At 39.0% G+C, this 25517-nt stretch overlaps 1 protein-coding gene across 1 annotated transcript in view; it reads left to right on the plus strand.

Moving 5' to 3' along the window:
• SLC9C1 (solute carrier family 9 member C1) overlaps positions 1 to 25517 on the plus strand; it is a 123804-nt gene that overhangs the window by 17322 nt on the left and 80965 nt on the right. The window contains exon 7 of the mRNA XM_063112496.1: positions 2416 to 2515. Coding sequence (XP_062968566.1) covers positions 2416 to 2515 — 100 coding nt within the window. The remainder of the gene's footprint in view (positions 1 to 2415; positions 2516 to 25517) is intronic.

Consider the following 25517-nt stretch of genomic DNA (forward strand, 5'->3'; position numbering starts at 1 on the left):
TGGAGAACATTATAAAAGTTTGACTCTCTTTACATTGGCAAAAAGTTATAAATTGTCAAAGAATAGATTTAATAAGAAGTTTGGACCTAAACATAGAAAATTATAATCATTTACTGAGAAATATAAAATTTGAATAAATTGAGACAGAGAAAAACTTCTCTTTAGAAATTCTAGAGTAACAGGATTCATTATTTTTTTTTTGGTCTGAGGAGAAAAAAGCAGAACACAGATCTGAAACTTTTAACTAGCTAATCAGTAGATTGAAACCAATTATGACATAGTGAGGGCAGAATCAAGTTAATGAATTAACAGTGAAGGAATGATCAGTTCAGGTAGTTCCTCATGTACTATTATAAATGCGTATACTTAAATTCCTACAAAAAATATATTCCAACAAATATAATCACCTCTAACATCACTTAATAAGTAAGTATAGCCCCAAGATTAAGGATTATAGTTAAGAAAAAAAATTTAAACCTTTAGAGTGAAGATGTCTCAATAGATATTTTATAAAGAAAACTGCCAGGACACAATTTTACAGAAACAAGATACAGAGCAAATATAAATCTAATGTAAAAGGACTTACATTATCACCTGGCATAATGTTTATATCATTAGTGTCCAAATCAAACAATGATGGAAAGTTTTTTGGTTTTGAAATTTTATAAAAACAATTCAAAAAGTTCGTCTAGAAATATTGACATGTGAGAACAGACAAGACAATTTTTTTTCTTTTTTCTTTTTTTTTTAAAGATGACCGATAAGGGGATCTTAACCCTTAACTTGGTGTTGTCAGCACCACGCTCAGCCAGTGAGCCAACCTGCCATCCCTATATAGGATCCGAACCCGTGGCCTTGGTGTTATCAGCACCGCACTCTCCCGAGTGAGCCACGGGCCGGCCCTCAGACAAGACAATTTTGAAAAAGTGAAAAACTTTCTCTACCAGCTAGATATTAAAACATTTACTAAGCCTACAGTAATTAAAATGTAACTGTTGTAACACAGGAATATAAAGTAAATCAAAGAAACAGTGGGAACACAAAGCTGATCCAAGTACATATGGCAATTTAATATATGATAAAAGTAGCGTATCCACAATATCTTTTAATATTAAGAACAAGTAAACTTTTATTTATTAACTAGAACAATGTCTGCTAAACATTAAGTGAAAAAAGGAAGTTTATTACAGAACTGTATTACTGTATAATCCCATTGTGGTTTTTTAAATGTGTGACTACTTGTGTATATGAATGTTGGATGCATACTGAGGGTGTTCATTGGATACTCCACGCCTCTCAAAGATCTTGATCCAATTATCTTAAATTCCCAATTCCATAGAAGTTCCATGAAAACCCACAGATCTCATGATTTCTGAAAATTTCTGGGTTTTCTTTTCTCATGATCTCCTCTACCTCCCCCTGAATATACAGTAGTTTCTAAGTAAATTTTACTGAAGATGGGATGTGGGAGCTCGTGGGGAAGGTTACATTACGTAGTTCATGGTTCAATGAGATCTGACAGCTACCTTTATTTCCTCACCTGTCTCCAGTATAGTAATTCAGCAACCATCCTTCAATCCTTAAAGTTACCTTTTAGGTCTCATTCTCTATTCTCAAGTCACTTATCTATCACATTATTTCTTCTAGGCAAATACAGTACTATGCCTAGTAGAAATTCCACTTGAAATTTTCTTTAAAATTATACCTGAAGTGTTTGCAGTGGAATTATGGATGTTCTCCTTTTCAAAAAAAATATGATCTGTATACTGTACCATATTATTGGAATTTTTAACAGAGATAATATACTACATCCATAAGCTCAAGGGAGAAACTAATAGAACTACTTGGAAGACTATTCCACACAGTTTTTTACGCTTTTCAGTTCCCCACAGTACATGCAACAAAACAAAATTATATTAGGGAAGTAGATGGTATTGGGTATCTGCTGGCCTGACTTCCTTAGTGCTAATACAGGATCAACCCATTTCTATCTTCCACTGTCTCACAAGAAGGCATATGAAGCGGGCTACTCTGTAAAGAACTCATCAGCTCCTTGTCATTTCATGCCTCCAGAATCCCTCTGAAACAATTATCTGGAGTTGGTGCTCTATCCACCCTAGATGTGCTCTAGGGTACATGAAGAGTTCTGTGAGCTCCATGTTGTTAGCGATAATCTGAAGCCAAAGCAGTGCAAGAATGTTTCTTATAGACTTTACTACACAGTTGGGTAGGAATCCGAGGAAGAAAAAGGGTGGTGGTAATAGTTTGAAATACATTCCACCTGAAACCAAGTGGGGTAGCCTCTCTATAAAGTCACCATACTATCAAGATATCTGATATTTTCATCTCTGGTAAAAATATGTGCTACCATGGATGTTAAATTAATACTTTATATTTTTCTCTTTTTTAAAATAGGTGAGTTAGTTGGAATGTCTGGAATATTTACTGTGGCTGTTATGGGACTTTTTTTACATTCTACAAGTTTTAAACCAGGAGTTGAAGCACTTCTTCTTGAGTGAGTGACTAGCATATTTTCACTTTCGTTTTTTCACACATTGGAAGCTATAATTTTATAGTAGTAACTACATCTACATGGTCAAAGTAAGATTTTTTTAAAGACTTGAAAACTACCCAACTAAAAGCCTTTCCTAATACTCTTTTCCCTGTGCTTTCAAATCGTCTAGTTTTAGGCAGCATTTGTAACTACACCTTGGTTTCATGTTGCTTCTATTTCCCCACTAATTCCTCAAGTCCTTGACCATCTACTCAGTAATTTCGATTCTAAACAGGGACAGGATTAAGGTAAGGCACTCATTTCAGGCACAAAATTTAAGAGGGTGACCAAAAAAATGCAATTATTGAGGTAAACACTATTTTAATGCATTTTTTAATAAAAGAATTGAAATCAATGCAAAGGAAAAATCTGAAGACCAATATTTTAAGAATAATGAAGAGATGGAGATCCTAAGATGGCAGTGGCTGCGGCGGTTGGTGCTGAGAGGCTGAGGTGGAAAAGGTGGCCACTGAGCCTTAGGCAGCCGGGAAACTTGTGGACCTTCCTCTTGCCGTCTCTAAAGGGAGGACCGCTGCTGGTGGCCAGTCGTGGGGGCTGACCACCACTTTGCCCTTGGCAGGAGAGGCTGCCTCGTTTACAGGCAACAGCTTTGAAGTATGGAGCAGGAAAAGAACTGTTTCTTAGCTGCAAAAGCAAGTCTCTAAACAGGGAACACGGCACCTGGGCTGCGGTCGACACTGCCAGGATCCCGGAGGCCGGGACCTCGCTGAAGGTGGCCAGCTGCCCTATTCAGGATTCGAGGTTTCAGGCCAGCATAAAAGAAGATTCCTGGGAACGCCTGAGCCATGCCGCGGGACCGAGTGAGCAGCATGAGGCGACAGCAGCTGAGGACGGGGACGGCGACAACACGGAGGCAGAGGGAGCCGTCCGGCCCGGCCCAGCCCTGTGAGTGACCCCCGGCCCAGCCCTGCTCGGGGGGCAGACGCCCGCCTGGCTTCTGCCTGCCCCACTGGGCCACTCACCGGCCCCGGGGCTGCCTCCATTTTCTCAGGTGGTGGCGGCTCTGGCCCGGCTCAGCCAGGCCTGTCCTCCTCGCTCGGTTCAGCCCCTCAATGAGCTTTCCCACTTGCTTGCCCCAGCGCAGGGCTGGCCACCCTTTCTACTCCCTCCACGGTTCTCTGGCGGGGCTGGTGGCGTGGGGCATGCCCAGCCTGCGTCGGGAGGGCAAGGAAGTACAGGCTGGGCCGACTGTCACACCACCGCACCCTGGACTCCGGCCCCCGGTAAACTTCCTGTTACCAGGAGGCAGATACCATCTCTGCAGCCACCAGTTTGGAAAAATGCCTAACTGATTTCTGGTTAGGAATAGTGTGGTCAGAGAGTTCCCGAGTTCGCTTGAACCTTCCGGAGAGCTGACTGCGGGTGGGCACCGGAGTCGGTCCATGCCAGGGGTATTCAAAGGTGAACTGTGTGCTGCGGGCTCCTCCCCCGAGGAGCTCACGCTCTGGTGTGGGAGATAAGACAAGTACACAAATAACCGCCATACCAGGATGAAGGTGATAAGTCCCGAGAAAGATCTACACAGTGCTACAAAGGCACCCAGAGCGACCGGTCGTCTGCGCCTAGCAGAAACCTGGTAGACTTCCGGGGTGAGGTAGTGCCAAGCAGGGTCTTGAAGGCCCGGCTGATAGATGAGGGTTGCAGAAGACATGTCCCAGCCCAGCCCAGTGTGCACAGAGCGGGAAGATGCCCGGCTAGGGAGGCGGAGACTCAGCACACCCTGCGGGGCCGCCACTGTGAGATTCTGCAGCCCAGCCTAGTGTGCACAGAGTGGGGAGACGTCCGGCTAGGGAGGCGGAGACTTGACAGAAACCACACACCCTGTGGGGCCGCCACTGCGTGATCCTGCAGCCCAAGCCAGAGCGCATGGAACAGGGAGAAGTCCTACACAGGAAGTGGAAGCTCAGCAGAGACCACACACCCTGCGGTACTGCCCCGTGATCCAGCAGCCCAGCAGAGTCCAAGCTGACCAGAGAGGTGGCTCCCCGGAGAGGCCGAAGACCCGAGGCAACCACACACACAAGGCACTAGAAGCCAACTGAGCAGTCATGGAGGTAGCCATACCAACTTGGCAACCACAGCAACATCTTAGTTAGTCAATAGTCTCAAACCAGTGGACTGTGAAACCCCCTGCCACAATGAATAAACATCAAAAAAAAGATACCAGAAATACAAAAAATCAAGAAAGTACACCACCAAAAGTTAATAAATCTCAAACTCTAGATCCTATAGAACAAGAAGCCCTTGAAATGACTGACAAGGAATTTCGAATGATAATTGTAAGGAAACTGAATGAGATACAAGAAAACTCAGCTAGACATCATCATGAAACGAGGAAAAGTATACAGGACCTGAAAGAGGAAATGTACAAGGAAATCAATGTCCTGAAAAAAAATGTAGCAGAACGTGCCAAATTGAAGAAGTGATTCAGCGAAATAAAAAACACAACAGAGAGTTTAACCAGCAGGCTTGTCGAAGTTGAAGAGAGAATCTCTGAACTTGAAGATGGGCTGATTGAAATAACACAAGCAGACAAAAAAAAAAAAAAAAAAGAAAGAAAGTAAAAAGAATCAAAGACATTGAAGAAAATCTGAGAGAAATATCAGACAACCTTAAGCGCTCAAATATCTGAGTCATGGGTATTCCAGAAGGGGAGGAAAATGGAGATTCCATTGAAAACATATTCAACAAAATAGTGGCAGAAAACTTCCCAGGTATAGGAAAAATCACAGATCTTCAGATCCAGGAAGTTCAACGATCTCCAAATGTATTCAACCCAAAAAGGCCTTCCCCAAGACATGTTATAGTCAAATTGGCAAAAATCAGAGACAAAGAGAGAATCTTAAAAGCTGCAAGAGAGAAGTGTCGAATCACCTATAAGGGAGCCCCAATCAGGCTAACATCAGACTTTTCATCACAAACCCTAAAAGCTAGAAAGGAATGGGATGATATTTTCAAAATACTAAAAGACAAAGATTGCCAGCCAAGAATACTCTACCCTGCAAGGCTATCCTTCCAAAATGAAGGGCAAATAGTATATTTATCAGACAAACAAAAACTGCAGGAGTTCACTACCACACGACCACCCTTACAAGAAATCCTCAAGGGAGTACTGGGTTTGGTTCCTGAAAAATAACTACCACTGCCATAAAAACCCAAGAAAAATCAAAACCCACTAGTATAATAAAAATGCCATTCATGAAGAGAAAACATGCAAACAAAAACGCTATCTACAACCTAAGGAACCAACAAACACAGAAACCAAACAGTAAATCAGAAAGCAAGGAACAAAAGACACCTAAGACAACCAAACAACCAATAAAATGCTAGGAATAAATCAACACCTTTCAATAACAACTCTTAATGTAAAAGGCTTAAATTCCTCAATCAAAAGACACAGACTGGCTGACTGGATTAAAAAGGAGGACCCAACTATATGCTGCCTACAAGAGACCCACCTCACCCATAAAGATTCACATAGACTAAGAGTGAAAGGATGGAAAAAGATTTACCATGCAAACAGAAAAGAAAAACGAGCTGGAGTAGCTATTCTTATACCTGACAAAATAGACTTTAAACTAAAAACCATAAAAAGAGACAATGAGGGACACTACTTAATGATAAAAGGACTGATGCATCAAGAAGACATAACAATCATAAATATGTATGCACCCAATGCTGGAGCAGCCAGGTTTATAAAACAAACTCTATTAGACCTAAAGAAGGAAATAGACACTAATACCATAATAGCAGGGGACCTGAACACCCCACTGTCAATATTAGACAGATCATCTAGGCAAAGAATCAGTAGAGAAACACAAGATCTAAACAATACTCTAGACCAGTTGGAATTGGCAGATATCTACAGAACATCCCACCCAACAACCTCAGAATATTCATTCTTCTCAGCAGCACATGGATCATTCTCCAGGATAGATCACATATTAGGTCACAAATCAAGTCTCAATAAATTCAAAACAATTGGAATTATCCCATGTATTTTCTCAGACCACAATGGATTAAAACTAGAAATTAATAACAAATGAAGCTCTGGAAACTATACAAACACATAGAAATTAAACAGCATTCTACTTAATGACATATGGGTCCAAGAAGAAATCAAGCAGGAAATCAAAAAATTTATCAAAACTAATGAAAATAATGATACATCATACCACAACCTGTGGGATACTGCAAAAGCAGTATTAAGGGGGAAATTTATTGCATTAAATGCTCACCTCAGAAGAATGGAAAGATGGCAAGTGAACAACATAACACTTCACCTTAAAGAACTAGAAAAACAAGAACAATCCAAACATAAAGTTAGCAGATGGAAAGAAATCATTAAGATCAGAGCAGAACTAAATGAAATTGAAACCTAAAAAACAATACAAAAAATCAATGAATCCAAAAGTTGGTTTTTTGAAAAGATAAATAAAATTGACAAACCATTAGCATGGCTAACAAAAAAAAGAAGAGAGAAGACTCAAATAACAAAAATTAGAAATGAAAAAGGCGATATTACAACTGATTCATCTGAAATACAAGGAATCATTCGAGACTACTATAAACAACTATACGCCAACAAATTTGAAAATCTGGAGGAAATGGATAAATTTCTGGACACACACAAGCTCCCAAAACTGAACCGTGAAGACGCAGAAAATTTGAACAGACCAATAACAATAAAGGAGATTGAAGCTGTTATCAGAAGGCTCCCAACAAAGAAAAGCCCAGGACCAGATGGATTCACAGAAGAATTTTACCAAACATTCAAAGAGGAATTGACACCGATTCTTTACAAACTATTCCAAAAGATTGAAACGGACGCAAATCTCCCAAACTCATTCTATGAAGCAAACATCATCCTGATACCAAAACCAGGTAAAGATATAACCAAAAAAGAAAACTACAGGCCGATATCCTTGATGATTATAGATGCAAAAATCCTCACTAAAATACTAGCAAACAGAATACAGCAACACATACATAAAATTATTCATCACGATCAAGTGGGATTCATCCCAGGGATGCAAGGTTGGTTCAACATATGCAAATCAATAAATGTGATACACCATATTAATAAAGTCAAACACAAGGACCATATGATCATCTCTATAGATGCTGAAAAGTATTTGATAAAATTCAGCACTCATTCATGACAAAGACCCTCTATAAGTTAGGTATAGAGGGAAAGTATCTCAACATAATTAAAGCCATATATGACAAACCCACTGCCAATATCATCCTGAATGGGGAAAAGCTGAAAGCTTTTCTTTTAAGAACAGGAACTAGACAAGGATGCCCACTCTCACCACTCCTATTCAACACAGTGTTGGAAGTACTAGCCAGAGCAATCAGAGAAGAGAAGGAAATAAAGGGCATCCAGATTGGAAAAGATGAAGTCAAACTGTCCCTGTTTGCAGATGACATAATCCTATATATTGAACAGCCTAAAACCTCTACAAAAAAACTCTTGGAATTGATAAATGATTTCAGCACAGTAGCAGGATACAAAATCAACACACAAAAATCAGTAGCATTTCTTTTCTCCAATAGTGAACATGCAGAACAAGAAATCAAGAAAGCCTGCCCATTTATAATAGCCACCAAAAAAATAAAATACTTAGGAATTGAGTTAACCAAGGAGGTGAAAAATCTCTATCATGAGAAGTACAAACCACTGCTGAGAGAAATTAGAGAGGATACAAGAAGATGGAAAGATATCCCATGCTCTTGGATTGGAAGAATCAACATAGTGAAAATGTCCATACTACCCAAAGTGATATACAAATTCAATGCAATCCCCATCAAAATTCCAAAGACATTTTTCTTAGAAATGGAAAGAACTATCCAGACATTTATATGGAATAATAAAAGACCACGCGTAGCCAAAGCAATGCTGAGCAAAAAAAATAATAAAGCTGGAGGCATAACACTACCCAACTTTAAGCTATACTACAAAGCTATAATAACCAAAACAGTATGGTACTGGCATAAAAGTAGAAACACTGATCAATGGAATAGAATAAAGAATCCAGAAATCAACCCACACACTTACTGCCATGTGATCTTTGACAAAGGTACCAAGCCTATTCACTGGGGAAGGGACTGCCTCTTCAGCAAATGGTGCTGGGATAACTGGATATCCATATGCAGGAGAATGAAACTAGACCCATACCTGTCACCATATACTAAAATCAACTCAAAATGGATTAAGGATTTAAATATACACCCAGAAACAATAAAACTTCTTAAAGAAAACATAGGAGAAACACTTCAGGAAATGGACTGGACACAGACTTCATGAATATGACCCCAAAAGCACGGGCAACCAAAGGAAAAATAAACAAATTGGATTATATCAAAGTAAAAAGCTTCTGCACAGCAAAAGAAACAATTAACAGAGTTAAAAGACAACCAACAGAGTGGGAGAAAATATTTGCAAAATATACATCTGACAGAGGATGCCCACAAGAAGAAAACAAGCAACCCAATTAAAAAATGGGCAAAAGAGCTAAGTAGGCATTTCTCTAAGGAAGATATACAAATGGCCAACAGACATATGAAAAAATGCTCAACATCACTCAGCATCCGGGAAATGCAAATCAAAACTACACTGAGATACCATCTCACCCCAGTTAGGATGGCTAAAGTCCAAAAGACTCTGAACGATAAATGCTGGCGAGGTTGCAGAGAAAAAGGAACTCTCATACATTGGTGGGACTGCAAAATGGTGCAGCCTCTATGGAAAATGGTATGGAGGTTCCTCAAACAATTGCAGATAGATCTGCCATATGACCCAGCTATTCCACTGCTGGGAATATACCCAGAGGAATGGAAATCATCAAGTCGAAGGTATACCTGTTCCCCAATGTTCATCGCAGCACTCTTTACAATAGCCACGAGTTGGAACCAGACCAAATGTCCATCATTGGATGAGTGGATACGGAAAATGTGGTACATCTACACAATGGAATACTACTCAGCTATAAAAACGAATGAAATACTGCCATTTGCAACAACATGGATGGACCTTGAGAGAATTATATTAAGTGAAACAAGTCAGGCACAGAAAGAGAAATACCACATGTTCTCACTTATTGGTGGGAGCTAAAAATTAATATATAAATTCACACACACACACACAAAAACCGGGGGAGGGGGGAGAAGATATAACGACTACAATTACTTGAAGTTGATACAACAAGCAAACAGAAAGGACATTGTTGGGGGGGAGGGAGGAGTGGGAGGAGGGAGGGAGGTTTTGGTAAGGGGCAACAATAATCAACCACAATGTATATCAACAAAATAAAATTTAAAAAAAAGAAAGTACATAAACCCAAAATGTTAGGTACCAGGGGCTCAAAAAAAAAAAAAAAAAAAAAAATGAAGAGATGCTATGTAACACAAATTAAACAATTACAGTAGGGCATTTGAAGAGGATTGGCAGTATTATAAAAGAAAGTATGGTCAAACCATATGTAAGCAAGACTATGGGTAGAAATGTGCAAACTGTGTCTTGCTCAAGGGGTGAGTAGGATCAGTGTCAGCCTAGAGAAAGGGAACTTTCTGAAATGCTTCAGCACACAGGATAGGCACTAAACCTAAACCACACAATGGCAGCACACGTGTTAACAGGGGCCCTGAAAGTAAACAATTTTTGGAATTTGGGAAAATGTTAGAGAAGATAGAATAAATTCAGAAGTTAGAAGTTTAAAAGTACAGGATCTTAAATGATTCTGAAGCACTTTGCTAAAATATCATGTCAATTACACCGGAAGTCAACTGTACTTGCAGCTAAGCAGAATTAGGCCACAGTTGTGAAAAGAATTAAAAATTTTACAGAAGCGTTTTAGTACATTTCTTTTACTTATAACAAAATAAATGGAACTGAGTATTTTGTAAATAAAATGAAATTTATTGCTTATAGTTTTGGAGACTAGGAAGTCTAAAGTCCGGGGAACACATCTGGTGAGGGTCTTCTTGGTGGTGGCTTTACAGCAATGCTGGGGTCTCACATGGCAGAAAATGGTGGAGCCGAGACAGAGAGAGCTCCTCTTACTCTCTCCATTTAAAGCCACCAGAACCAGGCCCCAAACCACCATAAAACCATTAACTTAACCACCTCTTCAAGACCCCGCCTTTCAATTATCATAATAGGATTTCCCACCCTCTTAACATTGTCACAGTGGGGACCAAGCCTCCAACACATTTAACTTCAGGGGTACACAAGTCAATCCACTGCATTCTGCCACTGGCCCCCCAAACTCATGTCCTTTCACATATGAATACATTCATTTCATCCCCAAAGTCTTAGCTTGTTTCAACTCAAAAGTCCAAAGTTCAAAGTCCCATCTGTGAAGTCAAAACAAGTTATCTACTTCCAAGATACAATGGTAGAACAAACATAGGGTACATATTCCCATTTAAAAAGGTAGAAATAGGCCAAAAGAATGGAGTAACAGGTCCTAAGCAAATCTGAAACCCAGCAAGGCAGAATCATGTACCTTGATTCCACGTTTGATGTCCTCTGCACACTGGTGTAGGGATTGGGCCCCCAAGTCCTTAGGCAGCTCCACTTCCGTGGGTTTTCTGGTCTCTGGTAATGCTTTAGTTCTCGCAGGCTGGGTTACATGCTGGTAGCTCTTCAAGTCTGTTGTCTCCATGGCGGTTCTTCTCCCACAGCTCCACTAGGCATGGCCTTGGCGGGGGTTTTCTGCTGCAACTCTGACCCCACATTTCCTCTTGGCATTTCTCTAGTGAAGACTCTATGTGGTGAATCTGCTCTTGTGACAGATCCCTTCCTGGGCCCCCAGATTTTCCCATATGTCCTTTAAAATCAGGGTGGAGGCTCCCAAGCTTCCACAGCTCTTGCATTTTGCAAGCCTGCAGACATGACACTACATGGATGCCACCAAGGCTTCTGGTCTGTATTTTCCAAAGTTACAGGTCCAGCCACCCCTGGGGCCAATTTAGCTACAGCTGGAGCAGCCAAAGCAGCTGGGGTGCTGATGCTGGAAGCAGCTTCCCGAGGTGGCCCACAGTGGTGAGCCTGTGGAGGGCACCTTTGGCCTACTCCCAAAGACCATTCTGTCTCCCTAGTCCTCTGGGCTTTTAACAGAAGACGCAGCATCCAAGATCTCTGAAATGCCTTCAAAGTCTTCTTTTCCTTGTCTTGATAATCCCTTCCTTCTGTGCTCATCTCCTTAGCAAAGGGTCCCTGAGCTACACCCTTGCATTTGTGGCCAGGCTGAAAGTTTTCCAGTTTTTTGCCCTCTGTTTTCTTTTGCATTGTAAATTCTGGCTTTACTTCATGCTTTTTCTGCCATAACTCAGCATAGGCTGTTGCAAGTAGCCATGCAGCTTCCTGAATTCTTTTCCGTTTAGAAATTTCTTCTGCCGAATACCTTGGTTCAGCATCTTTAAGTTCCACATTCCAAAAAACTTTTGGGTGTGAACAGAATGCAGCCAAAAGTTCCTTGCCAGTTCATAGCAAAAGTGATCTTTGCCCCAGTTTCCAGTAAGTCCCTTCTCATTTACAACTGAGATCTTCTCAGAATGGCCTTTACTGTCCATATTTATATCAGCGTTCTACTCACCACCATTTAACCAATCTCTAAGACGTTCTGAACTTTCTCTGGTTTTCTTGTCTTCTAAACTTCTATGAGCAGCTAGGCTTTTTCTAGCCTGCTCCTTCAAATTCTTCCACCCTCTCCTCAACACCCAGTTCTAAAGCCACTTCCACATTTTCAAGTATTTAACTGTATCTACGGGAAGTGATTCTGAAGGCTCCCTTGACCTTCCTGTTCTCACCAAAAGCTGAATCTCCCCTGAAGACATTACTTCCCTTGCATTCCTTATAAGTTGTGATGTCTTCCTCACCTGCATCCTTAGTACTATTGAGCCTACAGTCATCTCTAGATTATTCTTTCTCCTTCCTTCTCAGAATAACCCAATTTTGAGGTTCATGCCATCAGGTTATACCATCTTCTACCCTCTTTGTTGTGGATAGCTCTGAAACCCTAGGTCATACTCTTTATTTCACGAAGATTTTGCTCCTGACACTATGACTCTCTCCAACATTTTTCTATAACCATTCTTAGTGATGTCAGTACCCATACAGTTCCTCTGCTCCCTCAGCTTTTAGTTTCTGGACCTTCTCTCCTCCTATGTATGTCCATCACCCCACTTCAGCTACCCACCTCCACAGTCATACAAACAACCTCTTTATAATCTCAATTTCAAGAATCTTCCTGTCTAAAACACAGGATAGGCCAACTTCTGTTCTCCAAGACATAGAAATCTGATAATAGTGACAAATCTTACTATATCCACAACAACCTACATTGGTTCCAGGCTACTCTCTGAGAGAAGGTGCACTCTCTCCCATTTTTTACCTTATGCCCTCTAGCACCCCGATTCTAACAATTCTGCACTCACATAGAGACTATAATTCATTGATCCTATTACCTTTTATTGTCCCTTGCCCATCTCATTACCTCAATTGCTTTTTACCTAGGTCATTTCTTTGGTATAAAATCATTTAATAACTCTTCATCTCCTTCAGCTACAATCCAAAGTTGTTTTCATGGCAAAGCTCTATATGATTTGTTCCCCTGCTATGTCTGTGATTTATTTCTACGACTCTCACCCTCACCCATCCTGCTGTAGCCACACTGGTCACCTTGCTACTTCTCAAACATGCCAAGCAAGCTCCTCTGTTTGGACTTGTGCCCCTGTTTTTTTGGCTCTTAGAATGCACTCTCCCTACGTATTGGCAGAGGGGCCACCTCACTTCTTTCATACTTCTATTCATACATCATCTTATTAGAAAGAAATTCCCCAAAATAAAAATTACCTCCTTCCAGCCTGCATAATCTTCTATTTCTAGCAAATTGATTTCCCCAAAATGTCCAGTCCATTAGCTCTTATTATCCCTCTAAGTGACTGGCTGTGCAACACCAGGCAATAAAAATACAAATGCCTAGATCTACTAGAATCAAAGTCTATGAGGGTGAGATAACAGAATTTCTAATTTTTAAAAACTCTCTCCAGATGATACAGACAGGATTGTGCTACCTTAAAAGACTGAGATTGATTAGCACAACTCATGATCACCAAATGAAGGAAAGGGACATTTTAAAAAATATTCAGAAGCTCTTTCTCTGTGTGTCTGAATTATTGCACACACAGATATGAGTACACGTATTTATCTATTGGATGGATTTGCAACTTGGCTGTTTGGCTCATACTAAACTCTGAAGCTGATGCAGACTGAATCCTTAAAGAATCTGATTTCTTCCTTATCAAGTTTCTCCCACTAATTTCTACCAGGTATAAAAGTATCTTGATGGCTCCTCGATATTTGTTGCTTAATTGATTTTATTACATTGTATGCCGATTAACATGACTGTGATTTTTAGTATTGGGTGGCATTTTTTGACAATATTAGGGTGAGTATTTTAATTACGTAATAGTTAAATAAATAATAAAGTATGATTGTGGTTCATATTCACCATTGGCTTTCCTGAATTATCCTACTAAGTGCTTACAAGTTATTTCATTAACTGTATAAGCAGGTGGTAATAATGTTTTGAGGGATTTTTTTGGTGAGAGGAAGCCTATGTACATGGTGCAACAACGGAACTATCTTTTGAAAGTGAAGTCTGAATACAAAAATTATACAATTCTCATAAAATATCTTAGTGTGTTTCCTCTAAGCTTATGTTGTATGTGATATTTAAATCCAGAAAATAACATAATTTAGAATTTGGCCATACATATATAAAAATGAATGATAATTCACAGTCTAGAGTAACAAACCAAAGTTTATTAATGTAACAGAGAAAGATTTACTTTTAGTATTGAATTTTTTTTTTATCAAAAATAGTACTCCTCTCCAGGAAAAATATATATTTTTGTTGGGGACAGAATCTGGTAGGGAATAGATAAAACCAGGGTACCTTTCTCTCATAAGATGATATTCATGTGCCTTTGTAATTTTTTCAATATATTTTGTTATAAATATAAAATGTAAATATTAAAGACATAAAATATATAGAAAAAGAAGTAAGTTTTAAAAAATAGCCTCCAATGTTCCCAACACCAAAACATGACCATTATTTGTATCATTATTTTTTTAAAAGATGACTGGTAAGGGGATCTTAACCCTTGACTTGGTGTTGTCAGCACCACACTCTCCCAAGTGAGCTAACTGGCCATTCCTATATAGGGATCTGAACCCTGGCCTTGGTGTTATTAGCACCACACTCTGCCAAATGAGCCACAGGCCAGCCCTCATTATTTGTATTTAAGTGTCCTTTTCAAACTGCTTTGCCTGCAGCTGATAAAAACATCAGCTTTGGGGCTGATACTGAGTTTTCTTGGACTTTGAAGCACTCGAATAAGCACATTCTCACAAATCCAAAATGGAAAATCTATAAAGAGCATGTATGGGAATAAAAGAATCATTCATGAATCAACATTTGGTAACATCAGCAAGATGGCAGGAGATCCCCAACTTGCATCGCTCTACAGAAATAATGTGGCAGTTATCCATGAACAATAGTGCTTTGTGGGAGCTTTGGAATCCAAGTAGAAAGTTACAAAACCCCAGTGGAGCCCAAGACCAAGGAGATCTGCTTTGAGAAAACAGGGACATACCCTGGTGCTGGGATCATGACTATAGACCAGAAGCAGCCCCACTGCCCTATGAACTCAGCTCTAGTCCTACTTTGCTGTGTTCCTGCCACAAGCCCGATCCACCAAGGCACCCAGGAGGAAATATGCCTGTCTGTGCTTCTGTTAACAGGCCAGCCAACCTCAGACCCAGCTGTGGGTCTTGAACAGGCCCTGTGACCTAGCACTACTTCTACATTACCATAGCCTGGGGTCAGTCCTGCCTTCCCAGGGACCCAGCAGAGACATGCTTGTCCATGTCCTCAGTGAAAGGCCAACCAACCTCATACTCAAATGTAGACCCTAAAGCATCCCTGTGGCCCAGCTCCAGCCCTGTTCTACCATGGCCTAGAATCAGTCTTTCCTGCCAAAATTCTACCCAAGAAATTGATGGAGTCTTCCCAGGTACCTGGTGGAAGCCATGTCCATATATGCCTTTGGTAACAGGAACACCAGACCCAAATGTAGACCCAACTGTGGACCTGGAAGTGACTCTATGACCCAGCTCCAACCCTGCTCAATAGTGGTCCTGGGGGCCATCCCATTAGTATGGTTATCCAGCAAGAGAAGGTCTTTGCCCCCCAAAACCACTCTGGAAGGATTGGAAGTGTTTGCTCAGATACCAACGCAAAGCTGCATGGATTACGTAGAATCAGACCAACACGATATCACCAAAAGAAACAAATAAAGCCTTAGTAACTGACCCTAAAGAAATGGAGATTCATGAACTACTTGACAAAGAATTCAAAATAATAATCTTAAAGCAGCTCAGTGAGCTACAAGAGAATTCTTCTTCCAACCTCAGGAAGCAAAGCACAGACAGATATATTGTTTGCTTGGGGGAAGGAGAGAAAAGTAAGCATAGGACTTTGCTTTGGACCTCAATAACCAGGCCCAAACAATCAAACACAGCACTGAGCAGACCCCCACAGCAACTGACTCCAAGCCAATACCTGAGAGCTGAGCCTGTAGATCTGCCCCAGTGCTAGTTTGAAACTCATAATACTTCTGAAACAAAGCCATGTTCTGACCCACATAACTGCCAACTGGCTACAGTAGCCTTGGGCATCAAATAACCCACAATAACAGGCAGACCTCAACAACTGAAGGCTTCAAACACGATCCTGTGCTGCACTAGCCTCAGCAGCCATGAACTTCATGTACACCCCAAAACTGCACCAGCCTCAGGGGTCATGAATTCTGGCCCAACATTGAATTGGTCAAGACAGCCCTGAGCTTAGAAACCCACTAGCTCTGCAATGGCTGCAACAGTCACAAACTTAGGAACCATACCAGAGAAATTTCTGAGAATCTCCACACTGACTTACTGTTGAAGGAAGTTGCCAGACAAAACAAGACTGAGAAGACTGGAATAAGTACCTACTTCTTCAGTGTGCAGCCATCAGTAAATGACACAAGGATCAAGATCAGGAAAGCATGATGTCACCAAAGGGACAAAGTAAGGTGCCAGTGACTAACTATAAAGAGATGGAAATGTATAAACAGCCTGACAACTTCCAGTCAAGATGGTGCAATATATGGTCCCCAGCATCAGTGTCTCCCACAGATCAACCAATTTACAACTATAAAAAAGCAATGACAGCCAAGCTGGGGCCGCTAGAGCTCAGGGGAAGAGGAGGAGAGACCTATGGAAAGCATGAAGGTGAGAGAAGCAATGATGAGAGAAAGAAAACACCCCTCTGACTGTTTTCAATCCCGGCCATTTCCAGGCTGGAGCTGCTGAGTGAACAGAGCAGGAGCTGGCAAAAGCCACAGCTGTGCCTTTCAGATGAAGTTGCTTGGAGGTGGCAGGGGAGAAGAGGGCGTTGGTGGCCTCCAGGACAGCAATATCAGTAATAGGGTTCCCATGGACCCACACAGGACTGAGGAACCACAACAACTGAAAAAAAGGAGCCACTCAGAGGCTGGTGAGTCATTGCAAGGGACTAGAGCATGGCGCATCCCATGGGAAGTGTTTGGAGCATGGGCAGTGGGGGAGATGGGCCCACTGGAAGAACACTGGGGCACAGCAAGGACAGCTGATCTCTCCCCAATCGGTGTAGGACCACTCAGAGGAGACTGGTCAGGAATATAGAATTGCATGGGGTGCAGTTTGAGGAAAAAAACTCAGGCCCAGACCAGTGTTTCTATCCAACCCAGGTACGCCAGATTTCACTAGACCTAGAAGTACCTATAAAGTCAACCATTAAAACCTGAGCTGCACAAAAAGCCTGCCCTAGAGAATCAGCAGCAAAGCAGCAATTTAGCTCAATCACAGAGCTCAAGTACTGGTCCTCACAGGAAGTTCCCCCATTTTAGAAGTTAGCAAAGGACAACAAATTAGTTCCAGTGCAGAGTTTGAGTGGTGGGAACAGCAAATAATCCAATACAGAATTGAAAGAAAAAATAAGTACCTACAACCAGAGAAAAAGTTTGACATTAACTAGTAAAGGTCTCATTTCACCAAAAAACATCTACAACACTTGGAAAGACTGGAAGTCCCTTGGGCTACTAAACCAGAAAGCAGGGAGGGCCAGGGACCTCTGTCATGGCACCCACAACCAGCCCACAACCATCCCAGTGACAACCACCGAGCTGCTGCAGGAAGTGCCCTGGGGTCTCCCGAGCCAGGGCAGTTTTCAGTGGGGGCCTGAGGACTTGGTCATGCCCTCCCAACAGGAGAAACAAGCCCAGAGACAACCACCAAGCTGCAGTAACAAGGGCCCTGAGTTCTTGAGTTGGGGAGGTAGGAGCCAAGGGCTTTTGCCAGACCCCCTTGACATCTGCACACAGCCCAGTAATAACCAAGCTACCACCAGAAGCCCCCCGATTTCCCCTGTGAGAATGTGGGGGGTTCCACAGGCCTCAATCTCGCCCATCCTTCCTTTGTCCTTCTTCCATCCCATTTCCTTCCCCTTTCCCCTCTCACCCTCCCTCCCAACTGCTCAGCAACAACATTCTAGAATGTAAAAAATAATATTAATAAAATTACATTTTCTTTAAAAAAAAAAAAGACAGTGTGGTTGAATGGATGAAAGAGCAACACCCTTCTGTATGCTGGCTATAACAGACTTGCTTCACCTATATGGACACATTTAGACTGAAAGTGAAAAAATGATAAAACATATTCCATTCAAATGGAAACCAAAAGAGAGCAGGTGTAGCTATACTTATATCATATAAAATAGAATTTAAGTCAAAAACTGAAAAAAAGAGACAAAGATTATTATATAAACCTAAAGGGTCAATTCAGCAAGAAGATATAACAATTACAAGCATATAGGACCCAACATCAGCGTACAAAAACATATAAAGCAAATATTAATAGATCCAAAGAGAGTAATAGACTGCAATACAATAATAGTAGGGGATCTCAGTACAATTCCAGCGATGAACAGATCATCCAGACAGAAAACCAAAAAAGAAACATCAGATTTTAAACTATACTCTAGACTAAATGGACCTGATACGCATATGCATACAGAAACTGCTGCAGAATATACATTCTTCTCAACTACATGTGGAACATTCTCCAGGATAGATGATTTGTTAGGCCACAAAATAAGACTTGACAAAGTTAAGAAGACTGATATCATATCAAGCATCTTTTCAAAGACACAGTGGTATAAAACTGTAAATCAATAACAACCTACCAAGACTGAACCAAAAAGAAATAGAAAACCTGAACAGACCAATAATAAGCAATGAGATTAAATCAGTAATAAGCAATCTCCCAACAAAGGAAAGCCCAGGATGGCTCACTGCTGAATTCTACCAAACTTTTACAGAAGAATTAATACCAATTTTTCTCAAACCATTCCAAAATATTAATTCAGAGGCCATTCTCCCAAACTCATTCTATGAGGCCAGCATCAACCTGATACCAAAATCAGACAAACATACACACAAAAAGAAAACTACAGGCCAATATCCTTGATGAACATAGATGTAAAAATTATCAATAAAAATTCTCAGATTTCAAAAGCACATTAAAAAAATTATAGACCATGATCAATTGGGATTCATCCCAGGAATATAAGGATGGTTCAATATACATAAATCAATAAACGTTGTACACCACATCAAGAAAATGGAAAACAAAAACCACGTGATCATCTCAATAGATGCAGGAAAAGCATTTGATAAAATTCAACATCCTTCATGATGAAAACTCTTAAGAAATTAGGTATAGAAAGAAAGTATCTCAACACAATAAAAACCATATATGACAAGCCCACAGCTAACATTATCCTGAATGGGGAAAAGTTAAAAGCTTATTCTTTCAGAAACAAGACAAGGATGCCCATTCTTACCACTCTTATTTAACATAGTCCTAGAAGTTCTAGCCAGAGCAATTAGAAAAGAGAAAGAAATAAAGGGCATTCAAATTGGAAAAGAGAAAATCAAATTGTCCCTGTTCATAGATGATATGACCTTATATGTGGAAAAACCTACAGACTCCACCAAAAAACTTTTACAGTGGATAAACAAATTCAGTAAAGTTTCAGGATACAAAATCAATATACAAAAATTAGTAACATTTCTATTCATCAAAAATAAAAGCAGAAAAAGAAATGAAGAAAGCAATGCCATTTATAATAACGTCCAAAAAATAAAATACCTACAAATATGAATATCTTTAACCAAGGAGTTGAAAGATCTCTACGATGAAAACTACAAAACACTGATGAAAGAAGTCAAAGAGCACACAAAAAAATGGAAAGGCATTTCATGTTTATGGATTGGAAGAGCTAATATTGTCAAAATGACCATACCACCCAAAGCAATCTACAGATTCAATGCAATTCCTATCAAAATACCAATGACATTCTTCACAAAAATAGAAAAAGCAATCCTAACATTCATGTGTAACAATGAAAGACCCTGAATAGCCAAAGCAATCCTGAGCAAAAAGAACAAAGTGGGAGCCATTACACTACCTGATTTCAAAATATGCCGTAAGGCCATAGTTAACAAACCTCATGGTATTGGCCTAAAAACAGACACATGGACCAATGGAACAGAATAGAGAACATAGAAATAAACCCACATATTTATAGCCAAGTGATGTTTGACAAAGGCACCAAGAACATGCATTAGAAAAAGGACAGCTGTTTCAATAAATTGTGCCAGGAAAACTGAATATCTATTTGTAGAAGAAAGAAACTAGACCCCTATCTCTCACCATACACCAAAATCAACTCAAAATGAATTAATGACTTAAATGTAAGACCCAAAACTATAAGGCTTCTAGAAGAAAATTTAGTGGATACACTTTAAGACATTGGTCTGGCCAAAAATTTTATGGAGAAGACCTCAAAAGCATAGGCAAGAAAAGTAAAACTAAACAAATGGGATTGTATCAAACTAAAAAGCTTCCACACAGCAAAGGAAACAATCAACAGAGCAAAGAGGTAACCTGTAGAATGGGAGAAACTATTTGCAAACTACGTATCTGACAAGGGATTAATATCCAGAATATATAAGGAATTCAAATAACTTAATAGTAAAAACATAAATAATGCAATTAAAAATAGGCAACTGAATTGAATAGACATTTCTCAAAAGAAGACATACAAATGGCCAATGGGTATATTTTAAAAATGCTTAATATCACTGACCATCAGAGAAATGCAAATCAAAACCACATTGAGATATTATCTTACCACAGTTAGAATGTCTATCATCAAAAAGACAGAAAATAACAAATGTTGGTAAAAATAGAAAGAAAAGAGGGACTCACACATGGTTGGTTGGATTGTAAATTAGTCCAGTCATTATGGAAAACAGTTTAGAACTACAAATAGAATGACTATATGATCCAGCAATCCCACTATTGGATATACACCCAATGGAATGGAAATCAGCATGCCAAAGGGATACCTGCACTCCTATGTTCATTGCAGCTGTATTCACAATAGCCAAGATTTGGAACCAACCAAAATGTCCATTGATGGATGATTGGATAAAGAAAATATGGTATATATATACACAATGGAATATTACTCAGCCGTAAAGAAAGAATGCAGTTCTGCCATTCACAGCAATGTGGATGAGCTGGGAGAAAATTGTGTTAAGTGAAATAAGCCAGGCACAGAAAGAGAAATACTGCATGTTCTCACCCATATGTGGGAGCTAAACAAATACATACATACATACATACATACATACACACACAATAAATTGAACTTTTAGAAAGAGTAGAACTGTGGTGATGAGAGGTGAGAAAGGGGAGAGGGATAGTGACAGGTTGGTTAATGGACACAAAATTACAGCTAGGTAGGAAAATAAGTTCTATTCATGTACAGTAGTGCTATGCATCTATAATTAACAATAATTTATTATATGCTAGCAAATGGCTAAAAGGGAGATTAAATGTTTTCATCACAAAGAAATGATAAATTTTATGATGATAAATTTGTTAACTACCCTGACTTGATCACAGGACATTGTATATATGTATAGAAATATGACACTGTAGCTCATAAATATTTACAAACAGTATTTTTCAATTAAATTAAAAAAACAGAAGAAACTTTGCAATGTTCATAAATAATATAAAAATTAAACAACATGCTCCCGAACCACCAATGGGTCAATGAAGAAGTAAGAGAGAAATTTAAAAATCCCTTGAGACAAATGAAAATGGAAACAGAACATACCAAAACCTATGGGCACAGCAAAGCCAGTTCTAACAGGAAAGTTTATAGCAATAAATACCTATATCGACAACAAAAAAAGAAATCCAAGTGAACATATTAACATTGTATCTCAAGAAACTAGAAAAACAATAACAAATTAACCCCATGAGAGCAGAAATGAATTAGAGACTAGAATAACAATATAAAAGATTAAGAAAACTAAGTTAGTTTTTTGAAAAGTAAACAAAGTCAACAAACCTTTAGCTACACTAGCAGAGAAAAGAGAGAAAACTCAAGCAGATAAAATCAGAGATAAAAGGAGACATTACAACTGATACCACAGAAATATAAAGAATCATAAGAGACTACAAAGAACAATTACATGCCAACAGATTGGATAACCCAGAAGAAATGGATAAATTCATGTACACATTAACAAGACTGAATCATGAAGAAATAGAAAATCTGAACAGACAAATAACATGTAAGGAGAGTTGAATCAGTAGTAACAACAAAAAATGTCTCCCATTAAAGAAATGTCCAGGAGCTGCTAAATTCTACCATACATTTAAAAAAAGAATTAATATCAACTCTTCTCAAACTCTTCCAAAAAACTGAAGAGGTGGAAATACTTCCAAACTCATTCTACAAGGCCTGCCTTATCCTGATATCAAAACCAGACAGGGACACACACACACAAAAACAAAAAACTACAGGCCAATATCCCTGACAAACACAGATGTAAAAATCTTCAACAAAATATTAGCAAACCAAACTCAACAACACATTGAAAAGATCGTTCACCATTATGAAGTGGAATTCATCCCAGGTATGCAAGGATGTTTCCATATACACAAATCAGTAAAGTGATATATCACTTTAGCAGAATGAAGGATATTAAATTTTGTTAAATGCTTTTTCTGCATCTACTGAAATGATTGCATTATATCAAACTAAAAAGCTTCTGTACAGCAAAGGAAACAATCAACAGAGTGAAGAGACAACCTACAGAATGGGAGAAAAAAATATTTGCAAACCATGCATATGATAATAGGTTAATATCCAAAATATATAAGGAACTCAAACAACTCAATAGCAAGAATACAAATTATCTGATTAACAAGTTGACAAAGGACCTTAACAGACATTTCTCAGAAGAAGACACACAAATGGCCAATGGATATGTGAAAACATGCTCATTATCACTAATGTTTAGGGAAATGCGAATCAAAACCACAGTGAGGTATTATCTCAAACCTGTTAGAATGGCTATTATCAAAAAGACAAAAGATAATGTTGGTGAGGATGTGGAGAAAAGGGAACACTTACACACTGTTGGTGGAAGTGTAAATTAGTAAAATCACTATGGAAAACAGTATGGAGGTTTCTCAAAAAAGTTAAATATAGAACTACCATATCATCTAGCAATCCCATTCCTGGTTTTATATCCAAAGGAAATGAAATCAGTATGTCAAAGAGATATCTGCACTCTCATGTTTATTTCAGCACTATTCATGATAGCCAAGATATGGAATTAACCTAAGTGTCCATCACTGGATGAATGGATAAAGAAAATGTGAAGTATATACACAATGGAATACTATTCAGACCTAAAAAAAAAAAAAGAAAATCCTGTCATTTGCTACAACATGGATAAACCTGGAAGGCATTATGTTACATGAAATAAGCCAGACACATAAAGAGAAATACTGCATGATCTCATTCATATGTGGAATCTAAAAAAGTTTATCTCATAGAAATAGAAAGTGGAATGGTGGTTGCCCCAGAAATTGGAGTTGTTAATGGGAGGGGGAGTTGTGTAGATGTCAGTCATAGGAGATGTGTCACATAATTACAGTTACATACAACGAATAAATTCAAGAGATCTAATGTATAGCATGGTGATTATAGTTAATAACAATATATTGTATTCTTGAAAAATACAAAGAGTGTATGTTAAGTGTTCTCACTAGGAAAATAATAACTACATGAGGTAATGCATTTGCTAACTAGCTAGTGTATTAGTTTATGTTGCTTATAACAGAATGCCTGAAACTGGGTAATTTATGAATAAAACAAAATCAGTTTCTTACAGTTTGGGAGGCCAGTAAGTCCATGGTCTAGGGGCCTCATCTGGTGAGGGCTTTCTGGGTGGGAACTCTCCACAGGGTCCCATAGCAACCAAGGTACATGGTGAGAAAATGGGAAGAGTTCTCTCATGCACTCCTTATAAAGCCACCAGTCCACACCCATGATAACTCATAATTGCATGAATGGATTAATCTACTCACAAGGACACAGTCCTCACAATCCAATCACCTCTCAAAAGCCCCACCTTTCAAATACCAAAATCAGATTTCCCATCCTCTTAACAGTGTTACAGTGGGGATCAGGTTTCCAACACATAAATTTTGGAGGGGTCACATCTGACCCATAGCAGCTAGATTCAACCATTCCGCAATGTATAAATACTTCAAAATATCATGTTGTACATAATAAATGCATATAATTTTATTTGTCAATTTAAATTATAATAATAATTTTTTTAAAACCAACAACAAAAAAGCTTAAGATCAGATGGCTTCATTGGTGAATTCTACCAAACATTCAAAGAAGAATTATACCAATTCTTCTTAAACTCTTCCAAACAATAGAAGAGGAACACTTCCACACTCATTTTATGAGGCCAGCATCACCTCAATACCAAAGCCAGACAAAGACACCACAAGAAAACAAAATTACAGACCAATATCCTGATGGACATAGATGCAAAAATTATCAATAAAATGGTAGCAATCTGAATTCTACAACATATACAAATGATTATACACCATACCCAAGTGGGTTTTATCCCCGGGATGCAAGGATGTTTTAACACATGCAAACAAGTCAATGTGATTTACCACATTAACAGAATGAAGGACAAAAATGACATGATCATCTCAGTAGATACAGAAAAAGCTTTTGACAAAATTCACTATCTTTCCATGATTTAGCAAAATGGATACAGAAGGAAGTCACCTCAACACATTAAAGATAGTACATGACAAGCACATTCCTAACATATTCAACAGTGAAAAGCCAAAAGCTTTTCCTCTAATATCAGGAACAAGACAAAGATGCCCACTCTTGCCACTTCTATTCAACATAGTATCAGAAGTCCTCTGAGTTGGAGAAATTAGACAAGAAAAAGAAAAGGCATCCAAATTGGAAAGGAGGTATAATTATGTGTTTGAAGATAATATAATCATATATGTAAAAAACTCTAATGACTCCACCACAAACTTTTTAGAATTAATAAACCAACTCAGTAAAGCTGTAGAATACAAAATTGACACACAAAAATTAGTGGCATTTCTATAGACAAACAATGAGCAATCAAAAAAATTAAAACAATTCCATTTGCAATAGAAACAAAAAGAATAAACTAATTAGAAATAAACCTAACCAAAAGGTTGAAAGACCAGTACACTGCTAACTATAAAACACTGACAAAGAAATTGAAGAAGGCATAAATAAATGGAAAGACATCCCTTACTCAGGGATTACAAGAATTAATATTGTTAAAATGTCCACACTACCTGAAGTTATCTACAGATTCAATGCAATCCCTATCAAAA

Source organism: Cynocephalus volans, chromosome 1 (genome assembly GCF_027409185.1).
Source record: "Cynocephalus volans isolate mCynVol1 chromosome 1, mCynVol1.pri, whole genome shotgun sequence".
Taxonomy (NCBI): Eukaryota; Metazoa; Chordata; class Mammalia; order Dermoptera; family Cynocephalidae; genus Cynocephalus; species Cynocephalus volans.